We start from the raw sequence: 22,018 nt of genomic DNA, 5'->3' as shown, positions 1-22,018 counted from the left end.
CCTAGGCCCATAATGTTTAGGGTGGGGTAGGTGGAGACACAATGTTGTGGTTTTATCTGTTCCAAGAAACCATTTCCGCTTTTTTAGTCATAACGCTATTGAACAGTAGGTCAAACAAAACATTATGTTGAGTGATTTGAGACAGTCGTCTGTTCAAATTAAATTGAAGTGTCATTTGTCCACTCAATACTACCAAAACAGAGTGTTACAGGTACAATCATAATTGTTTAATTCAAGTGTGAATAGAACAGAATTGAGAGGGAACTTTTGACTGACTGTCCATTCATACTCATTCAGCCCGTAGGCCTACTAGTAAAGACTGGAGGTCGGAGACAACGAGGTCTGTCAAAGTTGTTTAATAGGTGTCACATGGAGGAAAAAAAAAATAATACTCCCACTGTTAGACCTTGGAGAATCCTCACACTGCCTACCTGGGTGCTTCACAAAACTCCCTCATCTCCTGGGGTGGGTTCAGGGAGGTGAAACACTCGGGTGCGAGTTTCCCGGACGCTTCACAGCGCTAAAATAATCGTTATAGACGTCCATTGTAGGCAATGGTTGTAAGATGATCTCAGTGCCATGAAGCTTTCGGAAAACACTCAGCTGAAATGAGCACCTAGAAATGTCATGAATATAGAGCTAACTCTAGTCCCCATCTACACGACAGATATTCCCATATCTTTTCTAGACAATACATTTCTATGTGAACGTTTCATAATGTTGCACCCCCGTAAACAAGGCCCAGCACTCATACCGCCATCAAGTAGTAACATTTATCAACAGTGTCAGTTGACCAGAAATGTGGTTGACACATTTCTGGTTGAAACACAGTCCCATTGTCATTACTCATGTAGCGGCCATAGTCCACACACACCTATAACACCAGTTTAGTCATATTTGTATACTAGGTAGGTGAATTCACAGATATTTTATGTACTGGGGCCTAATAATGGGTAAGATAATTATGTTAGCGTTAGTCTTCCGTGGTTTACCTGAGCTCTGAGTGATGGCTGAATTAGACGGCTCCTACCTTAGCCTACGGCCCAGTCCCAAAACAACCACTAGCACCTAAGCCCTGTGACACTTGTGTCGATCTAAGAAGATTGGATAGGTATATGAGCAATATGGTAAAGTATATATCTAGTCTTTCAATTTCCACATTTCCTATACAATCCTCTCAGCATAGCACAGAGAAAAATATTACTCAGAACCCCGTCGACAGCACCCCCAACCCAAAACATCCTGCGGCCATGCTCTCAGGACTTCACAAGTGCATAGGGTGCAGGAGCGAGTTTGGGACTGGGAAAACTTTTCTACATAGAGGAGTCTGCAGCAACAGGCTAGCTTTCAGAAACTACCTACTAGATAAAGAGAAAGATTCCATAGAGACATCTCCTATAACAAACATTTCATTATGAAAAATACACCTGAATTCTCTTTATGTACAACAGAAAGGAAAAAACATGAACCTGCATATTCAAGATTAATTTTTAATATTATTATGTATATTTTTCTGAATTAGAAATATCACTATTTTCTGAAATGAAGAACTTCAAACTAGTGTAACAATGATAATTTCACCAAATCATTGAAGTACAATATTTACATATAATACAGAGCCCATTTTTTAAATCTGAAACAATATTAAAATAAATGTTCAATAGATAAAGGTTTTTAATTCTATTTATATTTTTAACAACCTTGTCGGGGGAGTCCTTGCACACTCCAAAATTGTAAAGCCATTCTCTTCTAACAAACTATTAAGTGCAAACAATTCTCTTTTTCTTTAAAAAAAAACAACAACTATGATTTTAGCATCCAGACAGAGATTACTCGCCACAACCCAAGTGCATCCAAAGGCTATCTTCAACCATCTTGTTTTTGTCATAATTATGAATAAACATTTACATAAACAATAAAATCAGTGCAACGTACTCAAGCTGTGATATTCTGATTTAAATTCAAAAATATTTTTGTTATTATAGTTATAGGAATCTAACTGCTCTGGTCTCCCTTTGCTATGAACATGTGATCCAACTCCACCAGGGTTAGTCATGGATGAGGATCAAGCTAAAAGCAATAGCACCTGTCCCAAGACAACACCTAGCCCCTAATACCTAGGCTAGATCTGAGAGAACTGAATAGTGGAGAAATGTGCCTACTACCATAATGATTAAACCTATCCAAGGTCCTTCAGATCTACATGAAGAGCCTAGGGGGTAGTAGTGGCTAGGGGTGGTTTCTGGAGGAGGCCACTCTATTAGAGACAAGCCCAGTCTGAAAACAAGCTGTAGCTTTTACAGGGGTTGTTTTTGGACCGGGAAAGAGAATGTTGAGAGAGGAAGGGAGGTGAAAACAAAGTAAACACATCGCAGCCAGCCTCCCTCTCTGAACAACACTTTAAATCCTCCTGGATGATTTCAAGCATTCTGCACCTTTCACACGATCCTTTACACTCTTTTCAGAATGTGGGCCAACCCATCTACCCTCAATGGCCCACATTAGCTATCCATCTTTCTATGTAAAGATTAACAGAACAAAAATAGCTTCAGTAGTGGTGATTGTGATGAAGGTGTGTGAGAGAGAGAGAACAGCGCTGCAGGGCTGTGGCGAGGTGTGGCCAGGTCATCCTGTCCCGTCATGTCTGGTGGAGCTCGGTTTAGTTTAGCAGCACTAGCACCAGGGCTATACAACAGTCCCACTAGGAGAGTTGGCCGGGTTCTGAGATGATAGTAAGCCCTGTGGAGGAAGAGAGCAGAGGGGAATGAGTTCGAGGAGAAGAGATGGTTTTTGGACACTCAGAACGGTAAAACAATTTGAATTCAAACTTAGGTAATTGAGGGGAAACGGTACGTTTTCATCATCATAAAGAAAATCAAATTAAGATCCTGGATTGATAATCACCCTTGTAAGCGAATCACAGTGGACAAAAGAGGATCCTGTGTCACAAACCCCAACTCACTCAATAATTTTCAGAGATTTATGATGTGTCTAGTCTAGGTGTTAGATGTCAAACTGAAGTGTCTGGGGTTGAAAGTGGCTTGGGGTTAAGACTCACCACTTTCCAAGGCCTGGCCCATATGTCTAGGGGTTAGGGGTTGTAACAGACTCACCACTTTACCGGGCCTGGCCCATGTGCAAATGAAGCCCTCCTGGCAGGCTGTGACCAGACAGTCCTCCAGGAAGATTAACACAGTGAGTCTTTCGTGAGCAATCTTCTTACACACCAGCGGCTCCAGCAGAGGAACCTCCTCCATGCGCGGGCACAGCAGCGTGCCCAGAGTCTTAGCGGCGTCCGCCTTGGCCGTCCGCGCCGCAGAGCTCAGTTGGTTGAGCTTGTCGCTGCTCTTGCTGCTGATGTGGCCCATGCTGTGGTTGCGTTTGTGGTCCTTCTCGTGGCGCTCCTTGCGTGTGTCGTGCAGCGACAGTGTAGCGAACTTGCTGACGCCCGTGGCGATGAAGGTGCTGTCGATGATGCTGCTTCCTTTGCTGCTGCTCGTGTGGCAGTTAGGCGTGGTGCTGCCCCCTGCGGGGCCGGAGGAGTGTGGCAGGCTGTTGGAGCGCGGCAGGGGGGCGGGGAGCGAGTTTGCTGGGGCGCCACTGTTACCACTACTATTGCTCACTGTGTTGTTGCCATTGGTACCAGGTGGGTTAGTAGTAGGAGTAGTAGCAGTAGTAGCAGTAGTAGTAGTAGTAGTAGTAGTAGTGGTAGTAGCAGCAGCAGCAGTAGTAGTAGTAGTAGTATTAGTAGTGGCCGCCCCAGTAGCCGGGGGGCTGGTGGCACTCATGACGTTAGTGTGAGTTCTGGTACGTGACAGGGGCAGGTGGGGAAACAGGATGTCCTCAGTCAGGTCCCACAGACACAGCTGGGTGTCCTGGCCCACCGAGCCGAAGCGATAGGTCACGCTGACTGGCCTGCCGTCTGTAGAGTTCCTCTTGGAAAGATGTGATTGGGAGCTATTAGCCCGGTCCCGCCCCCCTCCAAAGTGGATCTGCTCGTGGAACTCCTCGTCACTCCCGCTGAATTCGGCGGGTGGGTCGCTGTCCTCCACGCTGGTAGTACAGTGATCAAACGCCACCACGCTCACCCACGACTTGTGGCCGTGGCCCCTGGCGATCACCCTGCAGTCTGAGAAGGACCAGACGGTCACTAGGTCGTCCTCCCCCCCGGCCACTATATATCGTCCGTCCGGGCTCCAGCACACGCACAACAACCCGCCGAAGTAGCTCTTCATTGTGCCGTGCAGCTCGGCTGCGTCGAAGCCAAACACGCGCAGGAAGCCGTCCTGGCTGGCGCACGCAAGGAACTTCCCATCGGGGGAGAAGGCAAACTCGTTCAGCGCCCCCTCGCCTACTGTCCAGCGCAGTAGGGGGTTGCGGGCCGACTTGCTCTTGCAGGTGTGCACGGCGTAGCCATCGCCCTGTTTGAGAAGCTGGTAGTGGGGTGGCGTGGTGCCACAGGTGTGCTCTACGTTGTACAGGTACAGGCTGCCGCTGGAGTGGGCCACTAGGAAGAGGCTCTCTGAGCCAGGAACCCACCGTACACATGTCACACGAGACTTGTCTATCAGTCTCTGAGGGAGAGAGGGGGAGACAATGATTGTCAGCGAGAGACAAATAACTCAAGTGTCAAACATGCATTCAAACAAGATATCAACACTAGCGTTACACTTAAATGCATGCCTAATACATTGGATATTGGAACAGAACCTTTACTCTCATTTTGCATTAGAAAACAGTTTCCTCCCAGTAGGCAGTCAACATCATACATTGATATTCAACCACAGGACACCCATTTTAGCCAGCTTGGCTAAAGTAAACTCTGTTAAACCTACCTCCTCATTGAAGAGCTTGCTGGTCTCCTTCTTGATTGGGTCAATGAGCTGCACCTGGCCGGCCGAGAAACCCACGAGCAGGGAGACGCTCTCCGCTGTGGCTGTGAGGGGGTTGAAGTCATGACACGTGGGCTGCGTTCCTTTGTAGATCCTCTTGTCTATGGGCTTGCTCAGGTCAGCCGCCTAGAAACGTGGAGAAACACAGGACACAACGTCTGACTCACAGGTAGAGCAATTATCTTGAACATACACCTCAGTTATTTTACAAAGCTATTCCTCCTGTCTATATAACACTTGCAGATCATCATTGACCTCATGAAAAACAGTATCATTTCCATGTAAAAGGACCCATGATCACCAACATGTGAAGTTCATAGGAGAATGTCAAATCGAGTGTCAAATGAGTCTATAATGTTGAGGAATTAAGGGACATGTAAATTGTTCAACCATTTTCCATCCTAAAAACTTGGAATAATCAAAGGCTTTGAATTCTGGTCAAGCAGATAGAAAGCGGGTCTTAGAAAACATCTACCAGAAAAATAAGTCTTAAAGGTATTAGAAATACATTTTTTTCCCAGCATTTAATAAACATTGCCTTGTGCCTTAACTCAGTTATCACAAACCCACATATCTAAGATATTTTCAAATCGCACTCCCTCATGAGGGAGAATAAATAAAGTTCACAGAAGTAACAAGGTAGACCTTTCAATTAGTTAAGTGTTTTTACTGATAGCAAATGTGTTCATTAATTGTTCAGCGATTAAAACTAAATTCCGTTACAAAATCAGTAATGTAATTCCCTAAACAAAAATCGGTAACAGACTGTCTGCAATTGAATTGGCTACAACGGTAAATCATAGTAGTCACAAACCACAGTAGAGTTCACAAGTTTGGACAGTACAGCACAGTAAAGAAAAGTAGAGTACAGCTCACTAAAGTACACAGCACACACTAGAGTTGAGTATACTATAATGTACTGTACTCTACTGTGCTGTACTTTGATGTCCAAACTTGTGAAACAGATGCAGTGATTGGTTGGTGCAGTCCAGACATTGTTAAAAGCCTTCCTTGTGCATAGTTGTATGGATTGTTAAACTTTGAAATCAATGTTTTTTGTTAGGCATACATTTTAAGTGACAAATCAGAGTCTCAGCACAATTCCCATATCGTGGAATTGCCCTATAGCAACAATATTAGTAGAGATGTAACGATTCACCACCGATAAGCAACGTCCCCAGTTCAAATGTTTAAGATACGACTGCATCGGCCTGCGTCCGCTCTTTCAGTGTCGAGCTAAGTATGTCATTATGTTGACAGTCATTGATCTACAAATCATTTTTCATATTGAACAACGCCAGGCAATATCAGTAGCCTAGTCAAAATGCACTGCGTCGAGAGCTGACCAATGAGGAGGTACATCTGCGCGTCACCTTCAGCATTAAAATGTTTGTAAAATGGCTTGGGGAACATCAGGCTTTATTAGTTGAATGACAACCCAATGTCATTTGATAGGTTATTTTTTATCATGGGTGTTAAATTGTGTTTTACCGGAATAAAAATAGCCTAAGCTACCACCGGTGACAACTCATCTGACTATATGTAGGCTACATGCTGATCAGGGCTGACATGAGATTTCATTTGATTGCTCAGATTTTCCATCACCAATAGGTTTGGTAGTTTTTCTTGAAACAATCGGTATATATGCTGGCGCGGATTCACGAGGGAGCAAACAGGGGCTTAGCCCCATCAGTGAAGTTTTATATGCCAATATATTAAAAGAAGCTAAAACGTTCTAGTGATTGAGTGACAAGTTTGCACAGAATCTGTATCTCCGCTGCGTCAGCACCATAGACAGCGCACACCGCTGTGTGTATAGGGGGACTATGGAAAGCCACTGGGGTGGGTTAGGTATGACTCCTTTGGGTTTCCATAAAAAGCAGGGGGGGTGCTTCTTATCTGTGATAAGCTAAGAGAATAACATTGACACGCCTCCACCTGTAATATTTGATTTCGATTTATAAGGGCGGGGGGTCAAGTTCACCATTGAAGCTGCTTCTCTCAACTCTGCCTCATGCCCCACCACTACAGAGTTTAGTTAGCTTCTTAGCTTGCGGTATAATTATTATTCTTTTTTTTTAAGTCTTAGCCTTAGCCTATTTAGCTTGCTCGAACCAGCTAATCTGCCACGGTGGATATCAGAAATTGGCTTCGCTAAAGTACTCAAACAATGCCAAAGGAGAGGGGGACACATGGCAACTGTGTCAGTGGTTGTTAAAAGTTGACAGCATTGTGAAGTTCCTCTGTGACATCGAATGACCATGTTTGTACAACACAGAAGTAAGCCTCGAGGATACAGGGCTGCTGAAGGCAGTGACGGACCCTGGCTTTAAATTTACAGCCACCATGGTTACAGAATCAAGTCTTCTCGATCCTCCAAAAAAATTACTCCATGCAAAAGCAACAGATCTTTACACTAGAGTCAAAGTGGTCCGCAGTGCGTTGGAGTGTGTTGAGAAGCTGAGGTGTGACAGCGAGTTCGAAACCATTTGGGCACAGTTCCGTGCCAGTGGCACTAACTCACCACCAGCTCCAGGCAAACGACAACGTTATGTAAGTACATATCTCCAGCAATACATGGTGGACAGTACAGTAGGCCCATGAGGACAGAGAAAAGACTGAGTGTAAAAAGACTGTTCTTGGACGCGTTGATTGGTGAAATGTCAGAATGATTCAGCGAACGCAACAGCCAACTGGTGGAGGCCCTGAGAGCCATGACTTTCCAGATGTGAAACATGAAACCACTGCTGGATCTAAGCAAAACAGATTTGGTGGAAGCTGAGTTTAGTGTCACTTGCCAGTTTTTGCGCCAATGAGGACAAATGAACCCACTTGATATCCTGCAAACGAATCTCTGGGCCTCTCTCCGCTATGCCGACAGTGCTTACTGCACATGGATTGTCTTTTGGCCATCCACAGCTTCATGTGAGAACTCCTTTTCCACTTTGACAAATGTGTTCAGTCAGCACAGAAGAAGCATGCTACACTCAAGGAAAACTAAAACTGTCATTTGAAGGGGATCTTACAAGAAGATTGAGAATGGAATGACCGATTATTCAGGAAGTTCCACAGAGGATCTTTTGAAAAGGTAAACAATCTAGCTGTTTGATTTTTCAAAACATCTTTGTGGTATAGCCAGCAGCGTCATTTCGGCAAAACCCTAGGGTATGGAATGATAAAATTACTTCCTTAACCAGCCTAAGTTTTCAACAGCCTTGCTTTAGTGTGTAGGGTGCTTGGTCAAAAGTAATCAATGGTCTCAGCAATTGAACGTACATTTATTATGGTATAGCGTGATAAGCTGTTTTTCTTTTTTAAGTATTCCAATTTTTCATTTCTTTAGCACTACCACATATCATTATAGACTATATTTTTACAATACATACTGGTATATGGCTGCATAGTCAGATCCACCATCCCTCACACAGTTTAAAAAAAACATAACCTAGCAAGTAGCAACATTGTCAAACTTGCCCAAGGACAATCATATCAAGGGCATTAGGGGTATTGCATGTCTGTAAATCTCCAGAGGCACAAGACGCTGGTCCTACTGCCTTCCTGATGCCCGACCAATCATTAGCCCAGAGAGAGAGGCAGAAACAGAGAGACAGAAAGAGCAAAAGAGAGCTGCAGTGCCCATGTCTACCAACAGGTGGCTAGGGCAGAGACGCACCTCTGGGGTGACAATTTGACTCTAAATCAGAGAGATGCTGCCGTATAAACATTATAAGAGGGGTCATTTGTAATGTCGGTAATTTAACAGAGGTTGTCAAATTCATGGATATAAAACATTTAAGAGTAAGGGTTTGTGGACAGCTGGTCGGTACTAGGCAGTGAGTGGTACAGTAGGTCACTGCAGCTGGATTTGAGGCCCCCCGAAGGTATAGGCTAGGTTATCACTTGTAAGATAAGTAGCTATATTGTTGACGATTAGGCCAAGAGTTTTTCCTGTTCATGTGAACTGACCAGGAAAAACACCTGGCCATCATTTTACCTAAAGCTTTTCTGAGGAAATTCAGAAAAACTCCTGGCCCAAGGGATGATACTGTAGGAGTCAGTCTGAGACCCTGGTGATGCAACTGAGTGGAGGATCATCGGAGGCAGCGAGGGAGATTATATGGCTGTCATAAGACTGCTGACAGATCTGTCAGAGCAAGGCCAGCACACTTTGATATGCCAAGAATCCATGCTGCTCCAAAGCCCTCGACAAACCAATGACCATAGGCCTTTTCTATCCATGGCACGTTAAACTTTTTTTTAACTCACTTTTTTAAAACTCATGTCATGTGAAACTCATTCAAAACACACAAAAGACAGGCAATTGATTAGGCCAAGCCTATGTCTGAGAGAATAATGTAGAGTTCCACTCAGGATCAGATCTTGCTGATCTGTGGACCCTCAGATGAAAGACACCATGACAAATTCAATCACACACACCAAGAGCCACAACAGGGCATAAATGCTCTGTCAGACCTGCTAACTCCGAGTTCCAGCATGAGTGATGACAAAGAGTGATTGAAAATGAATGTCAATAACCAGGTTTCTATTAGGGGTGTGAACATTTTAAAGTTAAAAACTTTGAAATAAAAGTGTGATCTTTAACATTGAAGAAAAATGTAAATAGTGCATTATTCACAAAATATGATTTCCCGTGTTATAGTCTAACTAGATGATAGGCTATAAGGCCTGGGGAAAATTGTGTAATTTAAATATAACTTTTGGCTACTTTGGTAAATATATGCAAGGCATGCTAAACAGATTATCAAGACATTCACATCACAGCCTTTTCTGCCCTGCACCGGCTCCCCTAGGGCGTATTCATTATGCCGATTCTGTTTCAAACCATTTCTTAAACGGAAGCAAACAGGGAGCAACCTACCAGCATTTATACAATAGAAATCTTGTTTTAGTTGCAAAATGTTTTGAGCCGAGATCTACCGCTCAATATGTAACTTTTTGGCCGACCCAACCAAATTCACATAGAAATGTGAGCAATAGATCTGTCACTCATTAATAGCAAGTCTAAAGAGCGGAAAATATGTTCTGTGCACTTTCTATGCTTCAGGTTCTTAAGTTTGGTTTTTGAAAAATATTTCACATGGGTTTAGATGGTACAATAATTCTCTACACTACACACTGCTTGTTTTGTCACAAACCGAACTTGGGTAAACTGTTAGAATTTGAGCAACCAGGAAATGGCGGAGCAATTTTGCACCTTTAATAACTTATTAAAAAACGTTCTGTAGCAATGAGGTTTGTGCAGGCTATAGGCCCAATACATTATCACTGCATTTTGGCTATGCTTGAATTGCCCTGCCAGTGTTGTTATTCTCAGACCATTTAAAAATGACATTTCAAAACTTGAGGAATATGAATACACTGGTAATATATAATTTGTTGTATTACTTGTGAGGCACAGCTGAGTGAACAAAAACTAAAATAATTCCTTTTAATTTTACTGGACTGATTGTGCCTGCATCTGATGGCCAGCCTCTCACAGTTCCTCAGCTCTCGTTTCCTCCACTGAGACTGACCAAAAAGGGGCCACCGTCTTGCACCACATTTAATTATTTCTGCCTCATACATGAATACATGTTCTCACTCCTATCACCAGAGAACATGAAATATTCCTCAATATTAAAAAAGGCAAGCCGCTAATAACATAAGCCAATCGATACTTTGTAGCGGGAGTCGATAGGGAGAAGCACATTTTCTGGCTTATATAAGTGTTGACAGTGCTGAAAAAAAATACAAACGTTCACTCACTCAGAAAAACAGCTGTTCTTTGCGGTATTAGTTGAGTCTCTAGTCATGGTTTTAAAGGTTTAGAAATGTGAGTATCAACTTCTCTATGGGCAAGTGGAAGCTGCAGACCTGGTGATCTGATTAGCCAGCAGTAGGCCTATACGGGCACTTGATTTGCTCTCCCGGCCTTCTGGGTAGTAGTTTTTACATTCAGACAGATTAAATAGCTCAAAATGGGAACACTTTTACTACCTAGCATGCAGGGCAGCTGAATCCAGTACACCTACCGCAAAACTAATAATACTTAATCCGTTTTCTATTTTTTATAGAAATGTTTGATGATGGACTGATTGGTGACCACTGGATTGGACTAAATTACACCCCTGCTCTTTCTCTTCGCTAATGATACAAGTGTGTTCAGTCTTCGCTCTGTCAGTCTTCGCTCTGCCTATTCATTGATCGGCCCTGCTTTACTGAAATTGCAAGCCAAGAAATTGTGAGATACATAATTCCATTGCGAGATACAGCTTTGGTTGTTGTCAGATAGAACCGCACACTAGGCCTGCCGAGTGGCAGACCTGCCTGCCTGCCTTGTGGCAGGCAGACCTACCTACCTGCCTGCCTGCCTTGTGGCAGGCAGACCTACCTACCTGCCTGCCTGCCTTGTGGCAGGCAGACCTACCTACCTGCCTGCCTGCCTTGTGGCAGGCAGACCTACCTGCCTGCCTGCCTGCCTTGTGGCAGGCAGGCAGACCTAAAATCAAATCAAATCAAATTTATTTATATAGCCCTTCGTACATCAGCTGATATCTCAAAGTGCTGTACAGAAACCCAGCCTAAAACCCCAAACAGCAAACAATGCAGGTGTAAAAGCACGGTGGCTAGGAAAAACTCCCTAGAAAGGCCAAAACCTAGGAAGAAACCTAGAGAGGAACCGGGCTATGTGGGGTGGCCAGTCCTCTTCTGGCTGTGCCGGGTAGAGATTATAACAGAACATGACCAAGATGTTCAAATGTTCATAAATGACCAGCATGGTCGAATAATAATAAGGCAGAACAGTTGAAACTGGAGCAGCAGCACAGTCAGGTGGACTGGGGACAGCAAGGAGCCATCATGTCAGGTAGTCCTGGGGCACGGTCCTAGGGCTCAGGTCCTCCGAGAGAGAGAAAGAGAGAATTAGAGAGAGCATATGTGGGAGGCAGGCAGACCTACCTGCCTGCCTTGTGGCAGGCAGACCTACCTGCCTGCCTTGTGGCAGGCAGACCTACCTGCCTGCCTTGTGGCAGGCAGACCTACCTGCCTACGTTGTGCTCCTCCCCTTAATCTCACACCATGCCCAAACGCGTCCGCCATCATGCGCAAATTGATTTTGTCCCCCCCCCACACCAAATGTGACCACAGCACGCAGATTGAAATATCAAAACAAACTCTGAACCAATTATCTTAATTTGGGGACAGGTCGAAAGCATTAAACATTTATGGCAATTTAGCTAGTTAGCTTGCCGTTGCTAGCTAATTTGTCCTGGGATATAAACGTTGAGTTATTTTACCTGAAAATGCACAAGGTCCTCTACTCCCGACAATTAATCCACAAATAAAACAGTCAACCGATTTGTTTCTAGTCATCTCTCCTCCTTCCAGGCCTTTTCCTTCTTTGGACTTTATATGGCGATTGGCATCTAACTTTCATAATAGGTGTATTACCAAAACCATTTTTCAATCACCCACGTGGGTATAACTAATGAGATGGCACGTGGGTATATGCTTCTATGAACCAATGAGGAGATGGAACTGACTACTGTTTGGCAACGCAGACGCTTGTTGGCGCGTGCGAGCACTGTGGGTGAAATGATTGAATAACGTGTATATTTATTTTGCGACGCAAGCGGTGTGGTCAGAATGTCAGTTCCTCATTGCTCGCTATGAAAGTTGAGTATTTGTGTTCTCGGAAGTACAGCAACTAATCAGTTTCCTCCTTTCCAAAAAGACTTAACCTTAAGAGTCGGTTCATAGCTGAATCGAGTCCTGACACTCAAATGGGAGTAGACGTGCAATGATTAGAGGAATAAATGATTTTGGAGTCGACTTTCTACCACTACGCCACCGTTGTTAACAGTTGGACAAATGGCAGAGAAAGGCAAGCGACAGCAGCGAATTCCTGTTTGGCTTTCAGAAGTTAAATGAGAAGGAAATGTTAACTTTGCGAGATGGAACGGAGGTACAGTGATGGTAGTACAGTTGCATTTGAAAAGGGACAGTTGCATTTGAAAAGGGACGCACCGAGACCCAACCCGTTGTTGGCAGCAGCGCAAGCTGCATTGTTAATTAGTGTGAATTTTAGAAAATGTTATTGTTAATGAAAGGCAAAAAAAAATTGCTGCTTAAACGTTAAGAAAAAAAATGTGTCATATCCCTAGTTTCCATCCAACCTTTTTATGCAATTAAAGTAAAAGTACATGTTGGATAAAATTTTTTTTAAAAGTCACGACAGGCCTGACAGAAACAGATAATTTGTCACTAAACTTTTCAAACGTCGACAAAACAAAAAAAACACACTAGACAAGATGGGATCTTTGTAAAAATGAATAATGTGATAAATGGTGGTAGAAATGCCTTTATGGGAAAATATTGATATAATAACCATTATATCGAAGTCAACTTAGAGTCACACGATGTGTTGCGTGGTCCTCCCACTACGATTTGGGAATTGATGCAGTTTATTACGCTACAGCTGAAATAAATTATGAACTTCACAGGGTGGTAAAAATGTACGGTGATGAGCTTCATGCTCCTTTCCAATAAATATCAAGGGTCTTATTCTGGTGACATGATAGTCAATGCTTGGCTGGGGTTTGACAAATACAAAGATTCTCGCTCTTTTGTCCATAATAATCTGATCATGTAGGCCTAGGCTATACCGCACTGTCTGTGAGCGGTTGGCTAGAGTGGACATGGCAAGACCAGAATGGGAAATATATATATATATATATAATAAATAAGACGCACAATTTGTGATAAAACCATCAGCAGAGTTGAAAATCCATTTAACAAAAGTTATTTTTCTATACACTACGTGATCATGCATTTTATCCACAACAAGTCAATTGCATGGAAACATCTCTGGTGGGAAAATGCAGATATTGTTTTTATGATTTTAGAATATTCACATGTAAATCTGTCTCCAAATGGAAGGATAACTATCTAGTGACAACAAAAAATCAGTTTAGCCAATTAGACTGGAGGGTGCCTTCTGCCTCCTTGTCTTTAACTGAGAAATGTCCACACAGGCACTGCTAAAATATAATCCAATGCCACTATTAAACTCATTTTGAGATTAACACAGACTGTCCTAACTCTCTGGTAATGAGCGAGGGACTGTAGTCCTACTCCCTGCTATAAAATGACTTATCACAGGAAAACAAATGTATCTCCTGCTTTAAACCAACCCAATGAAACCAAACAGCACCCTCAAAACTAATCAACAGGCATTAGCTCTGTAGCCCTATTTACCTAGGGGTGTTCTACAAAACAAGATCAACGAGTTAGCCACCTACCTCTAATAAAACTGCAGAAATAACCATTGATTTTCTTGTTAATAAAAAAAAAAGCTCAACTTAGATGTGTTATAGTTTGTTTAATCAATTAGACCACACACACGTCAAGCTTCTCTCTCTCTCCAAAAAAAGTTATATCAGAAGATTTAGGCAAGTTAGCTGGCTTGTGGTATACCCTTCTGGCATGCTTCACTGACTACAGGAAGGACTACATAGAGACCTGCTGAGTCCAGTCCTGGGGAGGGCAGGTTTGCCAATCTTACCAACCTGTGCTAAGAGAGCACTGTTTACAGGAAATGACAATGTGACAGGAGTGAACTCAGTGAAGAAGTAGGCCTTTATGATGCATTAAACCAGTCTGTCCCTTAAATGATTTTCCAGACAGGGCACAGGGGCCTCCAAAGCAACTTCCAGGCCCTCTTATACAAAAGATTTTGTGCCAATTGTGTCACGGTCAGTAGAACATTTGTCAGGAACACTTGCAAAACTTGATGACAAGTGTTAAAATATCTTACAATCTCCCACACAGATCTACTCCACCCAAGAAGTGGCCCACAAGTCCCCCATGTTAAATGGACAGTGCAGTCAAAAACATGACTTTCCTGTGTTTAACAGTGACTTTGGAAAGTATTCAGACACCCTGACTTTTTCCACATTTAAGGTTACAGCCTTATTCTAAAATTGATGACAGTTTTCCCCCTCCAATTTACACACACAATACCCCATAATGACAACGCAAAAGCAGGCAAAAAAGTGTTGCTAATTTATATATATATATATATATATATATATATATATAAAAAAAACTGATATCACATTTACATACGTATTCAGAACCTTTACTCTGTACTTTGTTGAAACACCTTTGGCAGTGATTACAGCCTTGATTATTCTTGGATATGAAGCTACATTCATGGAACACATGTATGGGAGTATCTCCCATTCTTCTCTGCAGATTTACTCAAGCTCTGTCCGGTTGAATGGGGAGCGTTGCTGGTCTCTGGCTGGACCACTCAAGGACATTCAGAGACTTGTCCCGAAGCCAGTCCTGCGTTGTATTGGCTGTGTGGGAACGTTGTCCTGTTGGAAGGTGAACCGTCGCCCCAGTCTGATAACCTGCTCCAGAGCACTCAGGACTTCTTCAAGGATCTCTGTACTTTGCTCAGTTCATCTTTCCCTCGATCCTGACTAGTCTCCCAGTCCCTACAGCTGAAAAACCTCCACACAGAATGATGCTGCAACCACCATGCTTCACCGTAGGGATGGTGCCAGGTTTCTTCCAGACGTGATGCTTGGCATTCAGGCCAAAGAGTTTAATCTTGGTTTCATCAGACCAGAGAATCTTGTTTCTCATGGTCTGAGAGTCCTTTAGGTGCCTTTTGGCAAACTCCAAGCTGGCGGTCATGTGCCTTTTACTGAAGAGTGGCTTCCATCTGGCCACTATACCAAACAGGCTTGATTGGTGGAGTGCTGCAGAGATGTTTGTCCTTCAGGAAGGTTTTCCCCATCTCCACAGAGGAACTCTGGAGTTCTGTCAAGAGTGACCATCCGGTTCTTTGTTACCTCCCTGACCAAGGCCCTTCTCCCCCGATTGCTCGGTTTGGCCTGGCGGCCAGCTCTAGGAAGAGTTAGTCATTCCAAACTTCTTCCATTTAAGGATGATGGCGGCCACTGTTTTCTTGTGGACGTTCAATGGTACAGCACATTTTTCTTACCATTCCCAAGTTCAGTGACCTCACACAATCCTGTCTTGGCTCTCTATGGACAATTCCTTCGACCTCATGGCTTGGTTTTTGCTCTGACATGCACTGTCAACTGTGGGACCTTATATAGACAGGTGTGTGCTTTTCAAAATCATGTCCAATCAATTGAATTTACCACAGGTGGACTCCAATCAATTTGTTGAAACATCAAGGATCATCAATGGAAACAGGATGCACCCGAGTTCAACTTCGAGTCTCATAGCAAAGAGACTGAATACTTACAGTACCAGTCAAGTTTTGATATACCTCCTTGTCCTCATTGTAGAATAATAGTGAAGACATCAAAACTATGAAATAACACATACCGAATCATGTAGTAACCAGAAAAAAAAAACTGTTGAATCAAAATGTTATATTTGAGATTCTTTAAAGTAGCCACCCTTTGCCTTGATGAGAGCTTTGCACACTCACGGCATTCTCTCAACCAGCTTCATGATGTAGTCCCCTGGAATCCATTTCAGTTAACAGGTGTGTCTTGTTAAGTGAATTTGTGGAATCACTTTCTTACTGAATTTGAGCCAATAATTTGTTCTGTGACAAGGTAGATGTGGCATACCGAAGATATACCAAATAGGGCTAACACCAAGTCCATATTATTGCAAGAACAGCTCAAATAAGCAAAGAGAAATGACAGTCCATCATTACTTTAGGACGTCAAGGTCAGTCAATGAGGAAAATTTCAACAACTTTGAAAATGTATTCAAAAGCATTCGCAAAAGCCTATCTCTTCTGTAAACTAGTCATCTCTGTATACCCGTCGCAAGACCTACTCAGGGCTCTATGGTGCTACCATTTTGGTCACATTTGCTCCTAAATATTTTGCTGTGCTACCTGACATTTTTATTTGGAAGCGCCAGTGCCCCTACAGTACTTGGATAACATTTAGTGCAACAAAAATAAATTAAAAGGGATAGCCTCTTCAGGAGATTTTCTCATGTGCTCCTACATGTTTCAACTGAGGTACACATGTGCTCCTCGTCAAAAATCTCAGCGTAGAGCCCTGCCACTGGTTGTTGCTTATTTATGAAACCCTCTTAGGCCTCACTCCCCCCTATCTGAGATATCTACTGCAGCCCTAATCCTCCACATACAACACCCGTTCTGCCAGTCACATTCTGTTAAAGGTCCCCAAAGCACACACATACCTGGGTCGCTCGGCTTTTCAGTTCGCTGCAGCTAGCTGCAACAAACACTCAAACTGGACAGTTTTTTATCTCAATCTCTTAATTCAAAGACTCAATCATGTACACTTACTGACAGTTGTGGCTGCTTTGCGTGATGTATTGCCTCTACCTTCGTGCTCTGTGCTGTTGTCTGTGCCCAACAATGTTTTTACCCTGTTTTGTACTGCTAACATGTTGTGAGCTGCCATGTTGTGTTGCTACCATGCTGTTGTCATGTGTTGCTGCCATGTTATGTTGTCGTCTTAGATCTCTCCTTATGTCGTGATGTGTGTTTTGCCCTATATTTTATTTATTTTTAATCCCAGCTTCGCAGAAGGCCTTTTGCCATTTGGTAGGCCGTCATTGTAAATAATAATTTGATCTTAACTGACTTGCCTAGTTAAATAAATCAAATAAAAATGTGCAAAAGCCATCAAGCGCTCATGATGAGAGCCACAGGAAAGGAAGACCCAGAGTTACATCTGCTGCAGAGGATAAGTTCATTAGAGTTACCAGACTGAGAAAATGCAGCCCAAATAAATGCTTCAGAGTTCAAGTAACAGACACATCTCTACATCAACTGTTCAGAGGAGACTGCGTGAAATTAGGCCTTCATGGTGCAATTGCTATAAAGAAACCACTACTAAAAGGACACCAATAATAAAGAAGAGACTTGCTTGGGTCAAGAAACACAAGCGATGGACATAAGACCAATGGAAACCTGTCCTTAGGTCTGATGAGTCCAAATGTGAGATTTTCGACTCCAACCGGAGTGTCTTTGTGAGATGCAGAGTAGGTGAATGGATGATCTCAGCATGTGTGGTTCCCAACGTGAAGAATGGCGGAGGTGTGATGGTGCTTTGCTGGTGACACTGTCTGCAATTTATTTAGAATTCAAGGCACACTTAACCAGCATGGCTACCACAGCATTCTGTTATTCAAAAGGACAATGAGGGGTGGCAGGTAGCCTAGTGGTTAGAGCGGTGGGTCAGTAACCTAAAGGTTGCCAGATCAAATCCCTGAGTTGACGAGGTAAAAAAATCTGTCGTTCTGCCTCTGAACAAGGCAGTTAACCCACTGTTCCTAGGCCGTCATCGGAAATAAGAAATTGTTAACGGACTTGCCTAGTTAATTAAAAAAAATTACCCAACACACCTCCTTGACCAAGAAGGAGAGTGATGTATTGATGCAACAGATGACCTGGCCTCCACAATCACCTGACATCAACCAAATAGAGAGGGTTTGGGATGAGTTGGACTGCAGAGTGACGAAAAAGCAGCCAACAAGTGCTCAACATATGTGGGAAGTTCCAGGTGAAGTTAGTTGAGAGAACGACAAGAGTGTACCAAGCTGTCAAAGGCAAAGGGTGGCTACTTTGAAGAATCTAAAATAACATTTTAATTTGTTTAAGAGTTTTTTGGTTACTACATGATTCCATGTGTTATTTCATAGTTTTTACAAATGTAGAAAATTCATTAGGCCCTTATCTATGGATTTCACATAACTGGGAATACAGATATGCATTTGTTGGTCACAGATACCTTTAAAAAAATATTTTTTAAAGTAGAGGCATGGATCAGAAAACCAGTTAGTATCTGCTTCATGCTGCATGAAACACCTCATTTGCATCGAGTTGGTCAGGCTCTTGATTGTGGCCTGTAGAATGTTGTCCCACTCATCTTCAATGGCTGTGCGAACTTGCTGGATATTGGCAGGAACTGGAACACGCTGGCTTACACGTCGATCCAGAGCATACCAAACATGCTCAGTGGGTGACATGTTTGCGTATGGAAGCCATGGAAGAACAGACATTTTCAGCTTTCAGGAATTGTGTCGAAATCCTTGCGATATGGAGATTAAACACGAGGTAATGGCGGTGGAATGGCACGACAATGGGCCTCAGGATCTCTGAGGCAATTGTGTTCGTTGTCCGTAGTTTCTGCCTGCCCGTACCATAATCCCACTGCCACCATGGGGCACTTTGATCAATGTTGACATCAGCAAACCACTTTCCCACACGAAGCCATACACATGGTCTGCGGTGGTAAGGCCGGTTGGACGTACTGCCAAATTCTCTAAAACAACGTTGGAGGCGGCTTATGGTAATGAAATGAACATTCATCTGGCAACAGCTCTGGTGGACATTCCTGCAGTCAGCATGTCATTTTCACACTCCCTCAAAACTTGAGACATCTGTGGCATTGTGTGTTGTGTGACAAAACAGCACATTTCAGAGTGGTCTTTATTGTCCCCAGAATAATGTACACCTGTGTAATGGATCAGGCACTTATTTATTTTTCCTTTGCCTCCAACCCCCTTCGATGTGTAGAACGGATGTGGGTGGGGCCAGGTCCACATGGTGCAACTTTCAAAAAATCCCAAAAGCTCTGACGAAGGCAGTGTGGCCGATACGTAAGCTTATTAAAGATCGGTGATACTATCAAGAGCAGTGTGTGGTTTCCTTTTTCCTTCATCTAGTTACATATCCCTCCCATTAAGCTCCTCCAATTAGGTACCTCACTGAAGACTACTCGTGCAAAATTATTGCGTGCGAAATAGCTTATCAAAAAGCTTCATGTTTCTTTTTGACAATTTTAATTGAAAACAATCACAGTAAGATAATTAATCGTTAGCCAGAAATGATTTGATATTGTGATAAAAACAGCTGCAATGGACCTTTAAAACAAACTCGGCCAACACAGTAAGTCATGGAAGTGGTAAAACATCTTCCTAATCATAACACTAGAAAGCCCCTAGCAGCCAAAGGATTATTTACTGGTGTCTGATAATGGTCTAAGTTTAACTTGTTTTATGATTTGAACATGTTTAGAAATGTGTGGATCAGACATGTGATCACCATCATCGTCACTAGATACCGTAGACAAGCATACAGCTCGATGCAGTGACATCCCCAAATGTTGCATCACCACCACTGTCAGAACCAGACAGATCACTTGCATGACATCATCATCCCGAATCATCAACAAACACATTTTACTTCCAACCTAACACACATGCACAATACTGTACAGCGCTGGCTTTGGGGCCTTGAAGTACCAGCAGCATATCACACATAACTCGCTTGAAATGCAATGGTCAACTATTCTATGATTGCAAAGAACCTGTGCAGAATCAATTAAACAAGAGCACTAAAAACACAACCAGTTAATTATCACTAACGTCAAAATACACTATGTCAACGAGGAAACGTGTCTTATTTAACATACGCTGAAACTGCAGATGTCAATCAACATGTCAGAACTGAAGACGGGCACGAGCCTTTGCCCACACTCCAAGGTTAAATCGTACATATTCATATAGAGCAAATAGGCATCACACAAGAGTAATCTCATGCCTATGCGTAAACAGTCCACCATAACAGAAGGAGGGTCCTTCGCTTGAATTGAACTGGCCAGCTAGATAGCTAAGTAGGTGGGTGACATGTAAACCAGCATATCTCCACAAGGTGCGGGCAAAACAAACTGTGGCGATGCTAGCTAGCTAGCGAGCCACCATAGCTAAGTGGCCTAGTCTGGCTATCTGCGCACGTCAGTGAAAATACCATACTGGACAGCAAATTACTATGCGTTTGAACACACGCATTCACTTCTTGATAATACAGGCATTGTCACCTGAGTGCTATGTACCTTTCTTACGCCTTTGTAGATATAAAAATACAGTTCCCGGCCCACATTGAAACAGATTCTGTCGCCGTTGCCGGACTGGTCGTTGACGTTCACGAAGGAGACTTTCACCGGATTCGAGCCCTGTGAATTGAAAGGCACCCTGTTAGGGCGGCTATATTCGGAGTGAGTGAGGAGTTTATAGACACCTTCCCGAGTGGTGAATTGAGTTTTAATTTCGTTCATCTCCTTCCCTCCTCCCTCCGCCGCCATCTTGGAAATTGGCGTTCATCCTGTCCAAAACCCGGATCTTACCCACAGAGCATGCGCTCGGCAATTGATTCCAGAACCCATGCGCTAAAAGCATCAATGAACGTTAGAAGTGACGCTCTAGTTTAGCGAAAGCAGTGAGGTATTTGATAAGACGAAATTCACTTCTAAACCCTCGACAAAAATACATTTCATAGTTTAATCTAGTTTAAACGCTCTTGTGGAGTTGCATGGATGAGTAATTTCTTATTGTGGAGAATGCGGTCTCTGTGGGTCCTTGAATCATGGTGGACCTTTGGAAAAAATATCCTCCTGAACACGCTCGAGAATGTCGTAAAGATTTTTTTATTTATTTCAATTTGAATACAATCCCCCGACATTTATATTAATGTTGTGAATATGAATATGTGATGAATATTTGATTGATTAGTTACATAAATGTATGACATGAAATTGCAAACTCTAGTCATCCAGTCCAATCATCATAGTTGCAAGCAATTCAATGTATTCCTTCTTGTTCATTATTTGTTCTGTCCAGATGTTCTCTGTAGTGTGACCATAGTCTAAATCTAATTATTCTGTCTCCTCTCGATGTTTACATCCACGAGGGGAGATACAGTAACTTCTCGAAATAACTAGATATGTTTTAATAACTCGTCTGTTGCTAATAGTGCCATCGTCTGGTCAGTCTGCGGTCAAGCACTGTGCAGTATACCCATGCCTGAGAATTCTGGTATTTTCTATGATTTGACATGAAAGATTTTCTAATTTCTTGTTTATAATCAAGATGTGTATTGTATATGTGTTAGCCTACTCATGTTAAACTCCTCACACAAAATCAACATATTGCAAGTCATGTTAATATCATCATTATAACTAAATGAGCAGTAGTGTCACCATTAGGACACAAAACATGCCCCCTTGTTGGGATAAAACCACACAAAAGAGTGTATTTCTATAGGCCTACAAGTGTTTTATTGGTTGGCAGGATTAAAGAATGTAGAAGTA

At 42.9% G+C, this 22,018-nt stretch overlaps 1 protein-coding gene across 1 annotated transcript; it reads right to left on the bottom strand.

The window, feature by feature from the left end:
- Positions 1–340: 340 nt before the first annotated feature.
- LOC118398440 (WD repeat-containing protein 20-like) lies at positions 341–21,569 on the bottom strand. The gene is made up of 4 exons (XM_035793765.2): positions 20,765–21,569; positions 4,836–5,018; positions 3,114–4,574; positions 341–2,739 (listed from the first exon to the last, which is right to left on the bottom strand). Exons 1-4 carry the CDS (start codon positions 21,011–21,013, stop codon positions 2,686–2,688), a joined length of 1,947 nt encoding a protein of 648 aa, XP_035649658.1. The 5' UTR covers positions 21,014–21,569; the 3' UTR covers positions 341–2,685.
- Positions 21,570–22,018: the final 449 nt, after the last annotated feature.

Source organism: Oncorhynchus keta, chromosome 19 (genome assembly GCF_023373465.1).
Source record: "Oncorhynchus keta strain PuntledgeMale-10-30-2019 chromosome 19, Oket_V2, whole genome shotgun sequence".
Taxonomy (NCBI): Eukaryota; Metazoa; Chordata; class Actinopteri; order Salmoniformes; family Salmonidae; genus Oncorhynchus; species Oncorhynchus keta.
This window is presented reverse-complemented; position numbering and strand designations above follow the sequence as displayed.